A 23,045-nucleotide genomic window follows, 5' to 3' on the forward strand; every position below is an offset into this window, starting at 1 on the left:
CTGAAAAATTCGCAAAATTATTCTGTTTCGCGATAAATGAGTCTAAAAGTCCCTCGAAATCTCAAACCTAAAATTGCCTAAGAGAATCAGTGTTCAAAAATACGACAATTTTTTTTATTTTACCATAAACACGACTAAAGTTTCCTCAAAATCTCCAACACGAAATTACTTAAGAGAATCAGTGTTGAAAAATACGACGAACTTTTTTTATTTCACAATAAACACGACTGCAGAGTTTCGACACAAAATCGCCTAAGAAAATCAGCATTCAAAAATACAAAATAACCTACAATCTCGTGTACAATCCGATATCTCGAAAGATAACAAAAATCTAGAAAAAAACAGTCCCTTCTACGCCGTTGCCTTGGCGAATTCGCGTTCGTCCTCCCCGATCCTCTCCACCTTAGCTCGAGGAGCGCAACGATTCCCCTCCTTCTCACCCGTCCACTTCCACATTTCGAAGTTTCTCGTCAGGACTACTGCCCCCTCCGCATCCGGTCCCCACGGAAGGACGCGCGACTGTCGAGTCTTCTGGTCCGCGACGGGGTCCTTTGGTCGGACGAAGAGAGCCTGAGGAAGGAAGAGAATCTCGGTGGAAGGGTGAACGAATGAAAAGGCGAAGAAGAAGAAAACGAAGAAAACGTGAACCGGTGAAAGAGGGAGAGCGAGTGTGTGTGTACGCGGAGAGAGGGAAACTGGACATACGATCCTACATGTCGGTAGTAACCACTTGGATGAAACTACACCGAGATCGATCGTGTAGATCTCGAGGCACAGTAGTTGCAACGCGTCGATGAACGTTAATTGCGTTACGCCGCGGATTTAGGAGAGGGCTACTCTCTCGTCTTACCGAATAATTCCGCTGGTTTCCGTGACGCAGGTCTTGCGATTCCGGGGCAAAATGCTGGAAGAAAACGTGGCGGGACGGGAGGAGGAAGCTGGTGGAACAGTATGCGATGCGGAGAGCCTTTTAATCGCGAGTTTAGGCATCAATTACGTGGTCTTGAAAGTGAAATGGCGAGGGGGATAGATGATACTGTTGATAGGTTGTAAGTGAAACGTTTTCTGATTCTTCTCTTTCAATAAATCACGGTAGAAGTTTTGTTCTGTGTTGTTGAAACCTCGTCGGTGGATTCTGTTCGTGAATGAAACGGAGAAGGAAATTCTTTTAGGAAAATTTACGGTAAAATTGAGGGAGGGAATGGAAGAAACAGGATCGACGATCTTATTCTTCGTCGTAATTTTATTCATTCACCTGTGTCCACGTGATATTTTCAACTAATTGTTAATTGTACAACGCGTTGATGAAATTTAGAAAATTTGCGAAACGTCTTGTATTAGATAGAAACCTGATTTGATGATTCAGGATAGGTGGTGAATTTATGTACAACAAATCACGAATCGCGAGAGAAATTAAGTAGCATTTTACGATAGACGATCCTCGGATAATCTTTCCACGATCTCGCTACTCCGTTTCGTACAGTGAAAACCGCATAACTGAGGTTTACGCGATCCTAGCATTGCGTACATTCGAAGAATTCACAGGTGGAGTATTAACAAACGAGTTTCCACGGAAAGAATCGGGTAGAGCCGCGCGCGTATCAACCGCGATATTCGCCAGTTTTCCGTGGGAAACTCGCACACCGGCGCTCGATTATCCGGCGAGAAATTCATCGAATCGCGGAAAAACATCCTGAGAAAGGTAAAGAAGAAACAACAGAGACGAAGAACAATCTGTTACGTTTGCACGTCTTTATTTCCATAAAACAGAAAAATCAACGCAATTGCCGCGCTACTTAACAATCCCAAACATCTTTGCCTCTGGAGGAATCAAACTATGCCGGAATTTCGCAATAAATAACAAAAAAAAAAAAAAAAACAATCAACAATAGGTACACAACAACATCCTCGATCAACAACTTCCACGAAAAACCATTCATCCATTTTTACTCTTATCGTCAACTTCTACAGTCGTCTTATTCTCGCTCGAATCCCCCCTGTCCACCATCCCGTAAGATTCACCTCCGTTCCAATCGAGATTCTCCGCGACAGGTACCTGAATCCAATGGGGAAACGGTTTGTCAACATCCGCTTTGACAGACAAAGCGTAAGGTTTTTTCACCTCCGCTTCGATCGTCTTCTCCACAGAATACGGTTCAGGTCCAGGTATCTTTACAGCCACAGGTACAGGCCTCTCTATCGGTACCGGATACGGTGCGTCAACAGGTACCTTAACCTCGACAGGATACTGCCTCGCAACAGGTACCGGATAAGGTTTGCCGACCTCCACTGGGTACGGTTTAGGTACTGCAACCGGGTACGGTTTGTTGACGAAAACTTTGACCGGTACAGGTACCCGTTTCTCCACCCCGTACGGCGTTGGTACCTTAATAGGTACCTTCACCTCATAGGGAACTGCTTTATCGATGGTGTACGGTTGAGGTACCAGCACTTTTACCTCGACAGGTATCTTTTTCTCGACTGTGTACGGCTGTGGTACCGGTACCTCGACTTTGTAAGGTACCGGCCGATCCACCTTCACCTCGTAAGGTACTTTCTTCTCGACTGTGTACGGTTCAGGTACCTCGACCGGTACGTTCACGAACACTCGGACCGGATAAGGTACCCTCTTCTCGACCGTGTACGGTTGAGGTACCGGTACCTTCACTTCGTACGGGACGTGTTTGTAGACAGTGTAAGGTACTCTGTTCTCGATTGTCACAGGCACCGGTATCTTTTTCTCGATGGTCACCACCTTTCGTCTCTGCCAGAGATTCGTTCCTGCGGGTAGCTCGCTTCTTGGGATCCTTCTCCAGCCGGTGTTGAGGAATCTTCTCGGCCAATCTTTGAACGACCTGGATTCAAATCTCTTCGAGTACCTGGGCCAGTTTTCTGGATCGCCTTCTTGGTCACTCTCGTCTTCCATCGACGACAAACGACCGTCGTAGGTGGGATCCTCGCGATGAGGTACTTTTCTGACGCTCGAGTAGGATTCTCGAACTGTTTTCGATTCCGTCGTCGTGTTTCCACTCTCCAAAGCCTTCTCCACTGCTCTCTCTGCTACCCTCTCTGCTACCTTTTCCACTGCTAGCTCCGCGGCTCGCTCCAAGTCCTCTTTTCGAGTGGCGGAACAGGCGAGGACCATGGAGAAGCATATCAACGCGATGACACTTTTCTCCTTCGCGAAGGAGATCACATAAGTTCCTCGACTTTCCATATTTTTGTGTGCGGAAAAAACACGCACAGAGAGAGAGAGAGAGAGAGAACAAGTGGGAAACTGAGAACCCTTGAACTTTACAGTACACGTATATACTTTCACTCCTGAAGAGAAATTCGAGGAGGAAGAAGAAACGGAATACCATCAGCAATTAACCAGGCCATAAATCTTATCTGACATTTCGGTATTGAAAAGTTACGAAAGGTGGATCAAAGGTGTTAGAAAGTAATTCTTTTCTCGTTTCGTCGATTACACTGGTACTGATCGCGAATGATGGAAGAAAGGTTGACAAGTGGCGAACCGATGTGTTCTTTACAAGCTATAGTTCTTCACTGTGTCGGTAGATCAAGATGCACTGAATCCAAACGAATGCTGCTCCGCTATTATTTATACACGGTGGACGACTTTCGCCCGACTTTCCGTCCAACTGAACCTTTATAGACTTGCAACGACCTCGCTTCGCGACAATTATCCACGGTTAAACGGTCCACGCTTTTTCCAGGGAAATTGGGTCTGGGTTTGATCGGGTCCTAAACAGCGCGGAAGCGTGTGGCAGGCTCGTAAAACGTGGTTTTATTCAGCTGAGAAGAAATTTTAGAATAACTCTTGGCTGAATTATCGTCACGGAAGCGAATGTGAGAGATCGTTGCTCGGTTGAGCAATCTTGCTCGCTGAAAATTTACGGATAATTTTAGTACCTTCTCAATTGTGCACAGATGTTTCTTGCTGGTCGCTGATATTGACATTTATGCTGACGGGACAGGTTGTGTTTGAACGATTTTTAGAAAATTCGACGAAAGTTTAGTGTGGAGGGAAATTTTTGTAGTTAAATATTCCAAGGAAATTTCTAGAAAAGTAGAAGTGGAATGAAAATGTTAGTGATTACGTTAGAATAATTTTCAGAAAATTCGACGAAAATTTAATATGGAGGGAAATTTTTCTAGTTGAATATTCGAAGGAAATTTCTGGGAAATTAGATAATGGAATGAAAATGTCGGTGATTGCGTTTGAATAATTTCCAGAAAATTTAACGCGGAGGGAAATTTTCACAGTTGAATATTCGAAGGTTCTAGGAAATCAGAAGTAGAATAAAAATGTTGGAGAATTATGAAAGAACGTATTTAAGGTTCTGCTTCATTAATCTCAATATTTACGTTTAACAGGATGAAAGCGAGAATGGCTACTTTCTATGGATAATCGTAAAACCCTGGCGCCATCGTGAAGTCGCCTTTTTCCATTCTTCCATTCGCGAATAAACGAAATTATGAACCCCATATATCCCTTTTCTTTTTTACTTCATCCCTTTCGCAACAGATAATATTCCTAGGATTTATTACATATAAAACGAACGGGAATTTGTTTCTTCAGTCTCCTCACGTACCTTTATTTCACTTCTTTCTTACCGTCTCCTCTCTGGCTCTCTTCACCGATCACAAAAGTCATCGAGTTTCTCGAGTGAAACTGTAACCGGTATAAAAGTTCTCCACCGGCGGTCTTTCCATTTTAAACACGTAGCTTTCTTCCTACGTCTCCGATAATCCAACTAGAAACGTTTGAACACGAATCGATACCCTTTTCGCACGTGAATTCGAAAATGCGAAGAGTTGAAAATGCGCATTGTGGAAAAGTGAAGATTTTTCGAAGAACAGGGGAGAAAAGGTGGAAAGCTGCAACTGGTTGCAACTTTGGAGCGAGACACTTCGGATGGCCTTTTTTGGAAATTGAAACTGAAGTGAAATTGAAGTTATCGTTGTCTGATGCCTGTTTATTGTTTTTGTGAAGTTATCGTTGTCTGAAATAAGAATTACTATAGTTTACTATTTGAATGAAGTAAAAATTATCATTATCTGATATTAATTTATCATTTTTATAAAGCTTGAGTAAAATTAAAATTATCACTGTCTAATATTATTATAATTTATTACTTTCAGGAAGTTTCAGTTAAATAAAAATTATCATTATTTAATATTGGCTCGTTACTTTTATAAAAGTCACAAGAAATTGCGATTCAACGAGATTTTGCGAACGACCACTCCCGCTCCGAGGCGGCTAATTCTTTCGATTCACGCGGCACCGCGTTCGTTACTTTTCAATTAAGTCATCTTCAAGCGGCTCGCGCTAATATCGATTATGTGGAAAGTCTCGATCAAGGTTGCGGGTTATGTCGCGGCATGAATCAATTACCGCACGAGACATCGGTGCAATTACGCGGAAGCGAAAGCGCGCGTGACTCGAATGAAAACTATTTCTAGATTTCGCTGTGTTCGCGGAGAGAAGAAATGTCGTTGATCTAAATTGCTCTACAAGGACTCGACCTACATTTTATTTTCCAAAGTGACACCAGACCAGAATTGGAAATTGGTCATTTTGTCTTAATCGGTAGGACAGGGAATTAATTAAGGAGAAATTACTAGCAAATGTTTATATAAAATTCGTTTATTTCTACAACGTACAACCTCTCGCGGAATGCGCATGTACTACAATAGAAACTGTGCAGTCGATACTCGTTGCGGTTCGATGCAGTTCTCAACGAAATATGCTTCGTTGCAAGCTGCAGTGTTCGAGAAAGATGGCGTTAGCCGTGTGAAAAGTGTAAAAAATCGTTAAAGAACCTCTAGATACCTATTCTAATTAACCCTTTGCACTCGAAGTGACTCCTTCAAGCACTCAAAGTGTGCTTTCAATGATGAAGAACGCAAAAAGAGATAATGTCCGTAGTAAAAAAAAAGTCCGAGTTGCTGTGAGATTTATTAGAGGAAAAGTCTGAGCGCGAAGGGTTAAAATCTTCTTGAAGTAGCGCATTCGAAGGTTACCTCGTTTTTTATTATCATAAGCAACACTTAATTTTCTGATATGGAAAAGGGGGAACATCTACGTACTACAGAAAACGTTAACAAACTCTGACAAATATAAAAGCACCTGTTGTCTGTGGAGAGAAACATTAGAGTAGCTCGATGATCCCTGAATCTACAAACCGTTGCATTTCACAGGAAATGGGGTTTGTCCGGAAAGTAAAGGTACACTGCATCTATGTAGGTCACTGTTGAACGTTTTTTTAAAAGTATGGTGGCTAAGTTGGTTTACGTAGACGTAGACTCTGTGGCTCTCTTTTACGAGTACGAAGTTACACTTCGCTCGTTTGAGGGTAAAGCTATCGCGAGTTACTCTCGAGAGTGAAATTTATCAGTGTACAGAGTATCGAGAGTACTCTTGAGAGCAACTATCGGCAGGTACCCTTAGAAATGTCCTCACACAGAGCGCTATCTCCACTCTACTCGACAATTTTTCACGAGAAACCTTGAATCTTGAACTTTACTCTTAGTTATTTACCTCTTCTTCTTCTAAAAAATTTTCATATTGAAGGAACCGAAAAAATATTTGAGAGACCGAAAAAATCCAAGCTGAAACTCTGCACACAACACCACCGCGCCCTCTATATTTTTCCTCGTTCTTGCTGACATAGTTAATTAAAAAAAAAAACCTTAAAAAGTGTTCATAGACCTCACACAGTAGTTGGCAAAAAAAAAATTTCAGAGATCCAAAGAGAATCGAACAAGGTACTCCGGCGCCCTCTACATTTTCCCTCACTCTCCCTCCTCCATTTACTCATAAAACCCCTAATCCACTTTCCAAAGAAAAATCTCCTCGAACCACATTCCAAGAAAAATTCCGCCATCCCTCTGGTTCCCTCATCGTCTCCAGTCCTGCTGCCCTAGATCAAGCTCCAATTCCCCCTCCTCCTCCTCGTCAGGTACCAGTACAGGCACCTTAACGGGGTAGGGTACCGGTTTCGCCACAGGATAAGCCACAGGTTTCGCCACGTGCACAGGTACCGGTCTATCAACCGGCACCTTCACCGGTACAGGTACCGGTTTCTCCACAGGATACGGTACCTCCTTCTCCACAGGATAAGGTACAGGTACCGGGACCTTCACCTTCACAGGAACCGGTTTATCGACCGGTACAGGTACCAGTCTAGGTACCTCCACGTGAACTGGAACAGGCACTGGCTTCTCGACAGGATAGGGAACAGGCTTGGACACAGGTACGGGATAAGGTTTAGGTACCGGTACCGGTATAGGTTGCTCCACCTCGATTTTCACCGGATAATGGACCACCTTCTCCACTGGATAAGGTTGAGGTACGTGCACTGGTACCTTGACAGCCACCGGTATCCTTCTTTCTATAGGGAACGGTTCAGGTACTGGTACCTTAACCTCGTAGTGAACCTTTTTTTCAACTGGATAAGGATCTGGTACGTAGACTTTCACTGGTACAGGACGATCCACCGGTACCTGAACCGGATAAGGTACCTCTTTGATCACTGCTACGGGTTTCGGGATTTTTATAGGTACCTTGACGTAAACTTTCACCGGATAGGGAATTTTCTTCTCGACTGGGTAAGGTTGAGGTACTGCTACCTTGACAGGATAGGGAATCTTCTTGATCACTGGGTAACGAATGGTTTTCTCGACTGGATAAGGTACCGCCACCTTTTTTATCACTGTGATCATCTTGTGCACGTCCTCGTGGATGTCGTGGCCTAGAACTTGACCCTCGTGGGGGATTTTATCGAGGACCTGCTCCGTGTCTTGATCTCCTATGTAGCTTTCTCCTTCATCTTCCACGGAGGAACTGTTCATCACGATTTCTTCGAGGTGCTCTGCTTCTGGATGGTCGTCTAAGTATTGGTTATGAGGATCGTCTGTAATAAGTTTGTTTCATCGTTAGTTTCGGTATATTTTGGATACCTTAAGGTACGTACAGCGTTTCACAGCTGAATTCCCTGATTTTGATCCTTGGTTCCTGTCTTCGGAGGTTGTTCTTTGTTTCGCGTCCGTGGTGCGATAGGTTCGTTCCTGTCTGAGGTACCTTTGAGGCCTGGTGCATGTTGTTTGATCATTCTTTTGGGATATTGACGGTTTAGTTTGGTTCGTAGGGTAACTGGACGACGTCGCGACGAAGAGAATCAGCAAGATTGCTGCGCTTCTCTGTAAAGTAAATTAGAGGTCAGTCTGCTTCGGTGATTCACTTTGCAACACTGTCGCGCTGAATTTAACTCTACTTAGAATGTTTTTTGCGACACTTGTAACGTACCGTGTAACCCATTTTTCTAAGATCCTACGGCGCGTGATCCAGACTAAATACAAGTAAATCAGTCGCCTGGATTTCCTAGCTTTTATATACCTAGCGTTTCACATCCGTCGATCCAGGTTTTGCACGCGATCGACGGATCCAGCAAGGTGGGACGCGTTCGCTTTCGCATCTCTTGTCGAGAGTGAAACTCATCTTCGTGCAGCATGTGTACTGACCTAGACTATGCTCGTTAGAGGAACTTAGGTTTGTTGTGTAGAGATCGAACGGATGGAATCGTGGGGCACCGTAAAGGGAGCGACACTCGACCAAGAGACGAACACGTTTCGTTTGCTAGATCTTTCACGCCTTTTGCGACGATAGTTTTTCCAGGAGACCGTGGCCTTGAAAATCGTCGCGGCTGGAATTCGAATCACGCGTGCATCGAAAGCGAACGATCGAAGGATCTAGGTATTTGGTACACCTTCCTTTTTTCTTTGAATTTTCTTTGAAAATGATCGAGGGATCTAAGGTGTCCCTTTAAATTTCGGCAAAATTTTCTTACGAATTTCGAAAAATTAAATTTGCTATAGCTATCTTCTTTTTTGCTAGGATTTTATTTAAACGTGATGGAGGGATCTAAGGTATCCCTTTAAATTTCGGCAAAATTTTCTTACGAATTTCGAAAAATTAAATTTGCTATAGCTATCTTCTTTTTTGCTAGGATTTTATTTAAACGTGATCGAGGGATCTAAGGCATTTCTTTAAATTTAAGAAAGATTTAGTTATGAATTTAGGAAAATTAAATTTAGTGTACCTTTTCTTTTGTTCAAATTTTATTTAAAAATACTACCAAAGTTTCATCGATTATTCGTAGAGTATCACTTCAAAATGGTTCTTTGCGAGTCAGAAATAATTATAATTTTGTCATGTTAACTTTATCGGTATTTTAAAATATCTAAACAATTTTTATCTAAATTTCTATCTCCAGAATTACTAAGGAAGTGACAAATTTTTATTCCCAAGAATTCCAGAATTAATTGGAATAATTAACGAGGGTTTCAGATAACAGACCGAGGCACCATGTGTGCGGCGCTAACGAGAGGTGAATCGAGCGTGTCCAAGTAAAGGAACTGAATATCTCAAGTAGTGTTTAAAAGGTAACATTTATGGTCATCCGGAAATGAACTGGAAAGACACGGATGAGGAACCGTGGAGGACTTTCACGCCCGTGGGTCGCCATTACGGGCGTAATCGCGAATCCAGTGGACAGTTCACGAAGATACACGTAATCGTTGGTGTCTCCCGAGCATTAACCGCAGAGAAAACAGGACTGGCGTTAACTGAGATCGTTTTGCCGCGATTTCACGTCGAACACGCGATGATTACGAGACCGTGAACACCTTATAATCCCATTTGCCTCTTTGGTGCGCCATTTTTTATCCTCCAATAGCCAGACATCTTGTTTGAGAGTTTGAATGTTATTAAGCATGCTAATCTTTTTGCACGAACCTGCAACAGACGCGTTAAGAAGAAGACTATTTTTCTGGAGAAGTTTTATTCGCTATTTTTGTACTGGTGAAAATTGTCCGAGCGTTACTTTAGAGTGCGTTTTGAGAAGGAAAATTTGTTTCTATAATTTTTGTAAATTTCATTCGTGAATTCTTCGAATTTAACTTAATTTTTCAACTTGTTGCGAATTTTATTCCGGAAATCGATTTTCAAATTTAAATATTCCAAGCTCTTCGAATTTAATTTGATTTTCAAACTTTTTAGAGAATTTGTATTATTTTTTTATGACAGAAATCGATTTTTAAATTTAAATATTCCAAGCTCTTCAAATTTAATTTGATTTTCAAACTTTTTAAGAAATTTATACCTTTTCACTACAGAAATATATTTTCTTACATTTTTTAATTTGGAAGACCGTCTGTAATATTTAAACGATCAGAGGAAAGAACGACTTATCGAGAAATTTCCTCGCAAATCCATGGGAAGCCAGGATTCGAACTCACGCCCTTTAGATTACAATGCAAAGGCTAATCAACCGAGCTACTAACTTAATATGCAAATCACTTTCTCCTTACCCTTGATAAGATAATATCAGCTGCTCTATTGAGGCCAGTAGGTTCAAAGGAAGTAATTTTCGTTCCTCCGTCAATTTTACACCAATCTCCACGGTTCATTTGACAAGCTTCGTAAAAGGCAACAGTAAAAATGTTGCGATCACCGGAGGCTGTTAACCAACAAGTCTCTCTGACGATTAATAAACACTGAAAGCTCAAGGTATCGCGTTAATTATGCTCGTTTCATGGATTATCGCTTGAGCAATTGTCCAAGAGGCACGCGATGCGTTTCTCAAATCGTGTCTCAATAGCGAAACAACGATCTCTCGATTTGAAAAAAAAAACTCCCTCTTAATTATATGCACAACCTCGTTAGCATAATCTCTTATCTTCGCTTTCAACATGTGCATGTTGATCAACTATTAAAAGAAGAAGAAGAAGAAAAGAGTAGTTTGCACAGCGTGCATCGGTGAAGATTAATTAAGAGCGTTTTTCTCTCGGTTAAAATCCCATTAGAAACACTCGAATTTGAATTCCAGGCCATGGCGTCATTTATCTCGAATTGGGTTCGCGTCATTATGTGATTTATCGAATTATTCAGCCTCGTTCACTTTAGATAAACTGCTGTAACCGCTGTCGATATTATTTCCCACAGTGGATTATATTGCGGCAATTTTATTACGCGATAACAGAGTTATCTAATTATTTCGAGGATATTGTGTAACGGAGTTTCGATTCGAGAAATAAATTCGTTTGGATTGTTTGCTTCTTTTGGAGAATTTGGTTTTCAGAGTGTTACGGTGAATGTACCAGTTGCTGCAAATATAGGGCAGCCTTTTTATCGACGCTTGTTCAGCTAGAGTGTTCGTGAAAGTGGCGCATAGACACGGAGAACGCCGCGGTAATTCGAATTTAACTCGAGGAACGTAGAACTGAAACTGATGAAAAAGTAAAGAATCCTCAGAAACTCCGAGTTCCAAAAGCTTTGATATGCACTGTTATACAGAAGTTTGAAGCCAGTGTGCATTACTAAAAAGTATAAGAATTTTCAGGAAAAAGTTAGAAAAACTTGGGAAACCTTTGTTCGATTTTTTAGTACTCAAATCGAAGTGAATTACTACCGATCGTTAATTCTGTAATATAATTGCCGCATTTTGGCATAAATTGACATGTGGTCTCAAACTTTTGGCAACCCAGTGTGCATCTTAACTCATAGGAGATTAATTATTAAGCAGAATTTTTCGAAAAATGGTACGAACCTAGCCAAATTTCATAATTTAATTACTAAATTTCCAAATTTCGCCAAATTTCATTGCACCAGGGACTTAAGAAATTCTAAGTCACAAATTTTCATAAGTGGTCCCAAAGTTTAGTCCAAAAATCCCAGAAAATTGATTGTCAAACAGAATTTTTTCAAAAAGTGACACGAACTTAGCTAAATTCCTAAATTTCGCCAAATTTCATTGCACCAGGGACTTAAAAAATTCTAAGACACAAATTTTCATAAGTGGTCCCAAAGTTTAGTCCAAAAATCCCAGAAAATTGATTGTCAAACAAAATTTTTTCAAGAAGTGACACAAACCTATCCAAATTCCCAAATTTCGCCAAATTTCAATGCACCAGAGACTCGCAAGCCCCTAACACACAAAACTTGGCCCAAAAATCGCAGAAAATGAACTGAAGTGACACAAACCTATCCAAATTCCCAAATTTCGCCAAATTTCATTGCACCAGAGACTCGCAAGCCCCTAACACACAAAACTTGGCCCAAAAATCGCAGAAAATGAACTACCAACCAGAATCCTCGAAACCCTAATTACCCTGAGAAACTTGAAATTCTAAAAAATAACCACGATCGAGCCAAAGCCAGAAAGATTCCAACAGCCGCGGGAGATTGGCGTAAGGGGAAAGGGACAGTCCTGTGCAGACAGGCACAAAGGCGCGAGCCTCTCTCCCATGACGGATCCTCCGGTTCGAAGGGAGGTCTCTCTCACTTTCAGCCTCGCTCCAAGTCGCGTGCGATCCGGTTGCGTAAGAATCGGCTGGACGAGCACAAGAGGCAGGCTGGCTTGGCGTTCGTGAGTCAAGTGGCAAACGGCTTGGGCAGGGTCGAGAAGTGGGTCGAAGCGCGGAACTTAACCGTGGACGAATTAAATAAGTCCGAGCTGCGATCCCTCGACTCGCTTGAACGCCCCCAGACCAAGAACAACGTTCCTGCCTAATCATTCTAATTGAAGATTCCGACCAACTACGGGCCACGTGCGCGATTCAAGCCTAATTAAATAAGTAGACGTCGTGCCGCATCGTGCACTTCGTTCTATTCTTCCACTATTTCCACTCGGTGGACAATTTTTTTTCTCTTCACTTAACACGCTTTCAATAGGGTAGACTTTTAATTCTCTACTGTGTTATTGGTATACACCATCTTCGTCGTTCAATTTTATATTATTATCCTCCTCACTTGCGACTTTTGTCGAATAAGAAAAGAAAGATTTTGGTTGAACTTTTACGAGGATTCATCATTCCGCATTTATCTTTCTAAGAGATGTCGAGAGTTCAATTTTATACTGTTCACCTCTTGACTCGTGAGTCTTTTACACTAAAAAAAACTTTTAAACTAAACTTAGAATTAATAGTATTAATTGGAGATTAAATAATAAATTATTTGATTATTTGAAATATTATTTTCTCTTACTACTATAACCCTTCCTGTGCCAGAATTTTGGCTCGATGTCACAAAGCAAAGGGTTAATTTTCCCAACGAAATCATTTCAGCTATCTCGAACATCCATTCACCTGCAACTGGTTCGACAGCTAACGTATTAATTCGTTAATCAATGTTTCGTTTCACGCATTAACCTTCTCTGTTATCCATTCGTCAATTTGCGTCAATTAAAGTGTCGCCGAATTTTCCGTTCTCCAGTAATTGCACTCTCCTCCAACGATTCAATGTTCCTCTTCACATCCTCCTGTTATTATCGTTACTATTAAAATAGAAAATCGTACGCTGAAATGACGTACACCGAAAGAATCCATCGGCGGTATTGCTCAATAAACGCGCAACGAAGGTAATTGAAGGCTGCCTTGGCGAGTCGTTGCTAAAGCTTCCGGTGGTTCTTCCACCGTCGAACTTCCTTTCCTCCTCGATAATCGCTTTCCCTCCCGATACCGTGGAACACACACCCACCCGCAAGGAAAAACTCGACCGAAGAATCTCAACTAGAAATCCACCGGCAGAAAGCGAGAGACAGAGACAGAGAGAGAGAAGAGAAAAATAGCCTATAATACACCCGGTATAGATCGGTGAGAAACGTTCTTCGGCGAGTTCTCGCCAGTTTTTTCCATTGAAAAGGTTGGGAGGGCGGGTTTGAAAAGAGGCGACGAGGTGGTGTGTGCCTGCACGCCGGTGCAAATTACGAGGACACGTGGACGGTGAGGGGCGATCAAGAGCATCGATTTGGCAGGGACAAGTTGGCACCCACTAAACTGGGTCGCTTCTCTCTCTCTCTCTCTCTGCTACCTCCGTGTGTGTGTGCTGTTAGAAGAGGAGGAATTCTAAGTACACCGGCACGCATCAACGAATAGCAGGCATCGTTTAAAGAAAATTTCCAATTCGAAAGTGAAATCGACTAATTCTTACGAGATTATCATATGTCTCTCCTCTTCGTTAAGTGAATTCCCGGGGAAAGCGAGCACTCGATCGTAACACAACTTCCTACCAACGCTGTGGTTTCGAGGAAAAACTATTCGAAACATTCTTGGAAAAATGACATACCCGTAGGAAAATTATTTTCACATCCTGAAAAAAGTTTTCATCGACTGTAATCGTGATTGTATATACATATATAGAACACAGGCTTCACGACGGTGACGATAAAAGAATCTCAATGTGAAAATTATTTTCATATCCTGAAAAAAATTTCGTTGATTACAATCGTGATTGTTGGGAAAATTGCATTGATTACAATCATGGGACACAGGCTTCTTCGCTGCGACGATAGAAAATCGCTGTAAAAATGATGTTCACATCGATAATCTTGGTAATTAGGAAAATTCGGGTTAATGATAATGTTGATAATTAGGAAACTTTGGAATGATTGCAATCGTAGGACACGGGCTTCTTCACGATGACGATAAGAAATCACTGCAAAAATTAATCGTAATCGTGATAGTTGGAAAAATTGGATTCACGAAGGGACAGGTCGTTGACAAAGAACACAGTCGTCTAATTCTTTACAGTAATTAATATTTATAACTCGTACAAAAATACATGATATTCTGCTATGACGGTAGAAGAAAGAAAGAAAAAAAGAAGAAGGTAAAGCGAGCAGATTTTCCGGGCGAAGATCACTAAAAAAAAAAAGACACAAGAAAAAAAGATCAAAAGGCTAGAGACGGTCTTCGTGTGGAAAACTATACAAAAAAATTTCCTTCTCCGTGTTATCCTTGTTCACAGCGATGTGGCGCGCGTCTTCGATAACGATCGACCTCGGAGGGGGATGGGCCCGCTGAGGCCTCTTCCTTCGTTACCGGAAGTCCTCCTCCCTCCCCCGGTTTCGATCCAGGTACTCGCAAGAAGGAGAAAAACTTTCGTTCTTATTTTTGTCTGCTTCTTTTCTTCTGTTTTTGCAATTACGCGTTGTTCAATCGACGCGTGCCACAGAGAAACACCGTCCTATTCCTCTTCGATAACTCTTCTCCTCCTCCCCTGATTGCGATTGTGTTTTTACCCAATAAGAAAGAAACAAAAAAGTAAAATAGACCTGGTACGTGTGTGTGTGTGTGTATGTATGTGTTCCGTGTCGCGGTTTTTTCTTCTTCTTCTTCGATGGTCGCCTTATCAATTAGACTTTCGTTATGTCAAACCAAGCGCTACGGCGAGTAGTTTAATGGTAACCATGATGATTTCCCGCCCAGTCGTTGCTGTAACCGATATCGTGATGGTGTATCGGTACGGGTACCGGCACTTTGACCGGTACAGGAACTGGCTTCTCCACTGCATAAGGCACCGGTTTCTCTATATGTACTGGATAAGGTCTGTCTACCGGGATCTTAACCTCGTACGGCACAGGCCTCTCCACTGGATAAGGTACAGGCTTCTCGACTGGATAGGGTTGCGGTACTGGTATCTTCACGGCAACAGGGACTGGCTTCTCCACCGGTACTGGATACGGTCTGTCGACTGGTACTTTTACTGGAACTGGCACTGGTCTCTCCACTGGATAGGGTATGTGCTTCTCGATGTGCACTGGGTATGGTTTTGGCACGGGCACGTGAATTGGACGATCGACAGGGACCTTCACTTGGACGATCTTCTCGACCGGATACGGTATGTGGACTGGTACTTTTACCGGCACTGGTACCGGTTTCTCGACGGGGTAGGGCTGTGGTACTGGTACCTTCACCGGATACGGTACTTGTTTCTCCACCGGATAAGGCTGCGGTACCAAAACTTTGACGGGGTATGGACGATCGACGGGCACGTGAACCGGATAGGGAACCTTCTTCTCCACTGGGTAGGGCTGCGGTATGTGTACGGGGACCTTGACGAGAACCTTGACCGGATAGGGCTTCTCTACTGGGTAGGGCTGTGGTACTGGGACCTTCACCGGATACGGTACTTGTTTCTCCACTGGATAAGGCACGTGTTTCTCAACTGGATACGGAACAGGCACATTCTTGACAACTGTCACGGTCTTCACGTGCTCGTGTCCACCTTCGAGCAGCTGGTGTCCGCCGTATCCGCCGTATCCGCCGTATACGCCGTATCCGCCGTGGTAACCGTTGTAACCGCCGTTCAATTCGAGGCCTCCGTGGACACCGCCGCCGATATCGTAACCGCCGTCGTAGCTGTGCCCGTAACCGAGACCCAACAGGCCGCGTTTCTCTTGCTTCTTCGTGGTCTTGTCCTCCACGGAAGCGTCCTCAGCCTTCTTGCTTTCCTCCGCCCGGACCAGGCAGGCCAGCAGGACTATCGCTGTCGCGTAAACCTGGAAAACCACAAGAACTAGTTAAACACGTTGCTAGTGTGTACATGTATGTGTACGACGTGTGTAGTTTGGATATCGGGTAGCGTGGAAAACGAAAGCGTTTAAATGGAGAAACCGGTTGAAAACGGATAGCACGTGGACAGCGCACAATTTCCAGTTTCTAGATCGTAGGGAGAAGATTTCACCTCGGCTACGACCGAGATCTAGTTTTCGAGGATTTTAAGGGAAACTCGAGAGAAACTAGATGCTATTGTTTAAACAATCGAATCACTGAGAAGTGCGTGTGTTTGTATAGAAACTTTGTAAACGATTTGAATTGTTCACTTTGAAGTAATCTCGATGTCCGTCCACTTGTGTCGATTAAGGAAAAAGGTAGCAGAGTTCACCCGAAGTATTTCTCGCCGATGTATCGTTGATACACCGTTCGGTTACCGTCGAAAACGTACCAGGATTCTCATTTTTGCTCGCGAGATATGTCCAGGTGCGTCCAGAAGTGAACTGGATGCTGATTGCCGGCGGTTCGTCGCCTTATATACACGGCATACTTTCGCCTTCGCCACCCGGGCCCAACGGCGGCGTTATACCCCCCACGTTACACCTCTTTGTTCGCGTCGAACGACCACGATCGGCTACCACTCCCCTTTGGGACACACACCACTCGCCTCCTCCCTCCCCACGCCTCGCCAAAACGTCCCTCTCCTTGGGCAACACAGTTTCGTTTTCTTCTTCGTCCGAAGGGATCCCCACTGTTCTCGCCTTGGCGTCGTGACGTTCCTCTATTCGGTGTTTATGCGGATGAACCGATGAGTGGACGAGAGCGGTCTCGTCGTGCCCTCGACATCTCACCTGGCACCGGAAAACCTTTTTCTTCGAAGATGATGGATATTTGGTGGATGCTTGGTGAGTGATTGATTTGTCTCGGTGAACGAGGTTAGACGATTGGGTTCTTTGATCGTACGTTTCGGTAATTATTGTGAAGAGGAAATTACGAAAGTACTAATTGAAATTTGGAGTGGTTTGGGTAGGTAGGATTGTTCGTTTGTTAAAGTAACTTTTGAGAATTTTCGTGAAGAGGAAATTGGAAAAGTACTAAAAAGTACTAATGAAATTTGGAGTATTTTCAGTAGTTAGGATCATTCGTCCCACAAAGTAGCTTTTGAGGTTTTATTGTGAAGAGGAAATTGGAAAAGTACTAAAAAGTACTAATCGAAATTTGGAGTATTTTCAGTAGTTAGGATCATTCGTCCCGCAAAGTAGCTTTTGAGGTTTTATTGTGAAGAGGAAATTGGAAAAGTACTTGGAAGTACTAATCGAAATTTTGAGTGGTTTGGGTAATTAGGATTGTTTGTTTGTTAAAGTAGCTTTTGAGGTTTTATTGTGAAGAGGAAATTAGAAAAGTACTAGGAAGTACTAATTGAAATTTTGAGTAGTTAGGATTATTCGTTTGTCAAAGAAGCTTCTGAGGTTTTATTGTGAAGGGGAAATTAGAAGAGTACTAGGAAGTACTAATTGAAATTTTGCGTAGTTTGAGTAATTACGATGATTCGTCTGTTAAAGTGGCTTTGCAGGTTTTTTGTGAAGAGGAAATTAGAATAGTATCAGGTTAAAGTTCTTGCCGCAAGCGAAAAATGTTTAAATGAAAATCCAAGGAAATACTGCAGCGACGACATAAGTCTTACAAAGAGAAAAGAAAAACAGATAATGAGAAGGCTCTTACATTTTTTTTATGAAATTTAGAGGTTCGTTGAAAATTATAAAATTCGGCACGAACTTACGGGATGACCTAATAAAAAGTATTAGGAACTAATTAAAATTGACCGGTTTGGGTAATTAGGATCGTTCGTTGGTTAAAGTATCTTCTAAGATTTTTCGCCAAGAGAATATTAAAAAAGTATTAGGAAGTACTAATTGAATTGTTTGTAGATCTGTACTTGGTTATTTTTCTTGCGTAATATTTCATTTGTAGAAACTTCATTTTCAAGTTTTTCATCATAACATGTTTGTTTCCGACCAAAGTGGTCGTAAAAGAAGGAGCTACTTTTTACTCATTTTCATGCGGTGTTTCGTTCAAACACCGTACCTTTCCATCGCCACCGAAATAATTTCATCGATATTTTTCGACGTTATACAGGAAAAAGATCGGTGGAAATTTTCGATATAAAAAGATCTAGTATATGTGACGTAACGTGCCAAATATCGCATAAACAAAAATCTGGTGTACATGTTGCACCAGCGACCAGTCCTTTCTCTGCAACGTCCTCTCAACTTCCGACTACGCGTAATTCGCATTCCGATATGTCGACGCGCCTTGTAATAGGTATCTCTCTCGTAAGTTCTCAGAGTAATTCTGCTAATTGTAGGATATGTAATACGTGGAATTTTAGGCTGCCGTTCGTAACTGTTGGAATATTATTTATGTTTAAAGGGAAAGTTAGGTATTTGACGGTAGTTTTATTAATTGAGGAATATGAGTTTCTTTTATAATACAAAATTTCCTTAGGGTTTAAAAATTTCTCATCCCTAATTTCTGTCAATTTATACAACACCCTTAAACTTGTTAAGTTTATACAGCAGGCAGTATTTTGTCTGAATTGGAGATTCAATTAAAATTCTAAATGAAAGAAGAATTCTCCAAGTTTCTCCAGGTGTTCATACCATAACCTCAAAATCCTCATTTCTAATCCTTAGAAACCACAGAAAATGCATCTAACGTCGTGAAATTTTATTAATTCGCATAAAAAAAAACAATATTTTATTGAAATTACATGTTTAATTAAAATTCTAACAATTCTCTAAGTTCGCTGTTTCAAATTTCCAGTTCATAACCTAAAAATTCCTCATTTTCAACCCTCACAAACTTAAGCCAATCTGTTTAACTTCATAAAATTTCTTTCGTTCGAAAAGAAAAAAGAAGATCGCATTGAAATTGCATATTTAATTATAATTCCAACAATTCTGCAAGCTTTTTTCCTCAAGTCTCCACCTCATAACCTAAAAATCCCACACAAACCACAACAAATCCATCCAACATCCTAAAATATCCTTCGTTGATGAAAAAAAAAGGATATTCCACTGAAACTGCATACTTAATAAAAATTCCAACAATCCTGCAAGTTTATTTCCTCAACTCCCCACCACCTGACCTAAAAATCCCTCAGAAACCACAACAACTCCATCCTACATCCCAAAATTTCCTTTGTTCATTAAAAAGAAGCAGAAAAAAAAAGAATATTCCACTGAAACTGCATACTTAATAAAAATTCGAACAATCCTGCAAGTTTATTTCCTCAACTCCCCACCACCTGACTTAAAAATCCCTCAGAAACCACAACAACTCGATCCAACATCCCAAAATTTCCTTTGATCATTAAAAAGAAGCAGAAAAAAAAAGAATATTCCACTGAAACTGCATACTTAATAAAAATTCCAACAATCCTGCAAGTTTATTTCCTCAACTCCCCACCATCTGACCTAAAAATCCCTCAGAAACCACAACAACTCGATCCAACATCCCAAAATTTCCTTTGATCATTAAAAAGAAGCAGAAAAAAAAGAATATTCCACTGAAACTGCATACTTAATAAAAATTCCAACAATCCTGCAAGTTTTATTTCCTCAACTCCCCACCACCTGACCTAAAAATCCCTCAGAAACCACAACAACTCGATCCAACATCCCAAAATTTCCTTCCTTCGTAAAGAAAGAACGATATTCCACTGAAACTGCATACTAATAAAAATTCCAACAATGCAAATTTATTTTCTCACCTCCCCACCAGGTAACCCAAAAAATCCGAACCCTCTTAAAACCACATCATCGATCCTCGTAAACCAAACTGGATCTCTCGTGTCGATCATCGACAGACGTCGTTTCGAAACCGGCTAAAACTCGATATGCCTTAAGAAATTTTTCGCAACAACTCTGTCGCCCCCTTCGATTATTTCATATCACTTTTCTTCTCTTTTCTTTTTCCCTCATTTTCGCCGCCTGGACACGGCTGTCAGCGATCCACAAGGATCTCTCGCAGCCGGTGCAGCAACAACCACTCGCTCCCAAGCCCTCGTCGATCCTCTTCCCTTTCTCCGTTCCGTTTTCGTCCTTCCTTCTCTCGGTCAACCTCGACGCCCCGTTACGTGTGGCAGGCCAGCGTGAGCGTGTGCTCACCTCGTCAGGATTTATCTGGCTGCGATCTCGTGGGTGCAACCGTTGCTCCCTTTCATGAGACACGCGGTCCTACGTCACGATTTCCCTCTCCTTTTCCTAGCCCTGGTTCCGTTTTCTTCTACAAACACTGTCCAGCCTACGTTTATTGGAATCGTATAACATACGATCGATGTTTATGGTGGTCTCTCGATGGAACGAGATCGCGCTCGTTAGATCGTTATGTAACAGGTGGTGCGTTAGGATTCGATCAAGGAAATTGATGATCGCGTTTCTAAAGTGTGGATGGGATATTTATTTATAAATGGGTATAATATGCACAAGTTAGACCAGTATACTCGATGATAAATCGTTTACGACCAATATAGAGATGCTTCGTTTTCATCCTTCTTTTTTTCTTAAACTTGTAAAACGATGTGTGAGGCAACGGCGAGGTTTATGTTTCTCGATCACCTTTCGAAAACAGTCTCAAATCGATTTCTACGCAATAATTCGAAAGTGTAATCTGCCTGACGGCCGCCGCTGTGAAACTGTTATCTAACGGTTTTAACGAAGAAGAAGAATCCGCGGTTGAAGATTTCCGATCGTGGAACGGAGAGATTCGACCACGCAGATCCTCGAGATTCGCCTAGATGGACGTGTCTCCTTGAATTCCAATCAGAGTGATTTTCTTTTACTTGGATAGAGAAAGAGAGAGAGAGATTGTTGGTTGTGGGATGATCTTAAAGGTCGATCGATCAAATCTGCCAGTTCGTCTTCGTTCAATTTCAAGTTTCAAGGAAGAATCCAGAGTGAACTTTGGTAAATTTAGTGGATGCAACGTTGTATATAGGTGGCCCGTTTCTCCTGATTCAATGGAAAATCGATGGTTTGTTTGCTAGGAACCGGGGAGATTAGGATCATCGTTTTGGCTCTCTGGTTTATTGTTATCTGATGGTATAGCTCGGGCTCACGTGTGTAATGAAGAGATAGATGGAAGCGGATAGCAAGTTGAAATAGTGTGCTCGTTAAATGTCCACCGTTCGAGGACGTTTACAGAAACCTACATTTATATCAGTTACATAAAATGTTAGGTTTGTAACGAACTGGCGATACGAATCGGCGACGTAAGGCTTCGAGATAAGTTCTTCGAACGAAATTGTTGCAATCTGCTGTTTAACATTGTTCAGGAAGCGGAGATCTGTACTTGGTGAAACCTGTACTCCCTGGAAAAAACGACGATTTCTAAAAGAAAAGGGACAGAGATTGTTGGAAAACGTTCGTTTCGTCTTCTATTGGGCAAAATGGTCGCAGAAAGAATTGAAAGATAAATCAAATTTACATTGTATTTTCTTCTTAATTCTGAATTACCTACACACGATAATTGGTCAATTTCCAGGAAAAAATTTTGGATGTAATTCGACCGACTCTATTTTCTCCGTTAATTTTCACTCACCGTTGATGAACATTGAAGTCCTAGAAACCTGTACTTGTGAAACTTATACTCGTTGAGAAAAACGACGATTTCGAAAAAGAAAGGGACAAAAATTGGAAATCTTTTCGTTTCATCTTTTATTGGCCAAAATCATCTCAGAAGAAATTGTAACATAAATTTATTAATACAAAACTATACATTAACATTGTGTTTTCTTCTTAATTCCCAATGATTACGCGAAACACACGACGATTGGTCAATTTCCACGAAAAAAATTAGTCAACGATCACCGTTAAAAAAGTTATTGCAAATTACTTGATGTAATTCATGTCCCAATCGACTCTATTTCCTCCGTTAATTTTCACCCACCGTTGTTAAACATTGAAGTCCTAAAGATATCTGTACCTGTGAAACTTATATTCCCTGAAAAAAAGACGGATTTCTAAAGGAAAGGTAACAAAATGTCGTTTCATCTTTCATTGGCGAAAATGATCTCAGAAAAAATTGCAATATAAATCAAACAAATAATAATATCCATTAACATTCTATTATCCTCTCAATTCCGAATAATTACACGAAACACACGACAATTGCTACCCACGAAAAAAGAATTAATCAACGACCACCGTTAAAAAAGAAACTACAAATTACCGCTCTATTTCCTCCGCTAATTTTCACTCACGCCCAATAATCGAGCAATGTCAATTAACAAAATCCAGCGAGAGATTGCCGCAAACCAGAGCGAGAATGCTTCGGCGCAATCGCGAATCTGTAACAGACGTGAAGTTGCACAATAAAAGGCGTTGCGTGCGTATAACAAGCAGGAACGAGGAAAATATCGAAAGTGAAGACCGGTGATGCGAAAGCGAGCCGAAATTTCAGCCATAAAACGGTCCCCGTAATTACGGCCCGTTACGAAACTCTTCGATCATCCGGGGGCGACATTCTTTCACTTTCGCGATCGCGGTCGTAACAGTATGCCTGAAGAGAGGCCAGGCCGCAGGTACACACCGCGCAGCCTCTTTTTCGATGGAAAGTAGACGAACGCGAGCGGTTGAAAGATATTCCTCCAGGTTTATTACGTAAAGGTCGTTGTCGACGAGGAGTCTCGTGGTGAAACGGCC

General features: G+C 41.7%; 3 protein-coding genes across 3 annotated transcripts in view; 1 reads left to right on the forward strand and 2 right to left on the reverse strand.

Moving 5' to 3' along the window:
- Positions 1-23,045, forward strand: part of LOC108574810 (angiotensin-converting enzyme) — a 65,149-nt gene that overhangs the window by 16,275 nt on the left and 25,829 nt on the right. The window lies entirely within an intron of this gene.
- On the reverse strand, positions 1,937-3,963 carry LOC108574769 (titin-like). Its single transcript, XM_017937409.1, is given in 3 exon segments — positions 1,937-3,178; positions 3,534-3,674; positions 3,916-3,963. Coding segments are annotated over 3 exon segments (1,431 nt in total).
- On the reverse strand, positions 14,699-16,832 carry LOC108574811 (repetitive proline-rich cell wall protein 2-like). The gene is made up of 2 exons (XM_017937456.1): positions 16,793-16,832; positions 14,699-16,346 (listed from the first exon to the last, which is right to left on the reverse strand). The coding sequence occupies exons 1-2, from the start codon at positions 16,802-16,804 to the stop codon at positions 15,243-15,245; spliced, it is 1,116 nt and encodes a 371-aa protein (XP_017792945.1). The 5' UTR covers positions 16,805-16,832; the 3' UTR covers positions 14,699-15,242.

This window comes from Habropoda laboriosa, unplaced genomic scaffold, assembly GCF_001263275.1.
Source record: "Habropoda laboriosa isolate 0110345459 unplaced genomic scaffold, ASM126327v1 scaffold257, whole genome shotgun sequence".
In the NCBI taxonomy this organism is placed as follows: Eukaryota; Metazoa; Arthropoda; class Insecta; order Hymenoptera; family Apidae; genus Habropoda; species Habropoda laboriosa.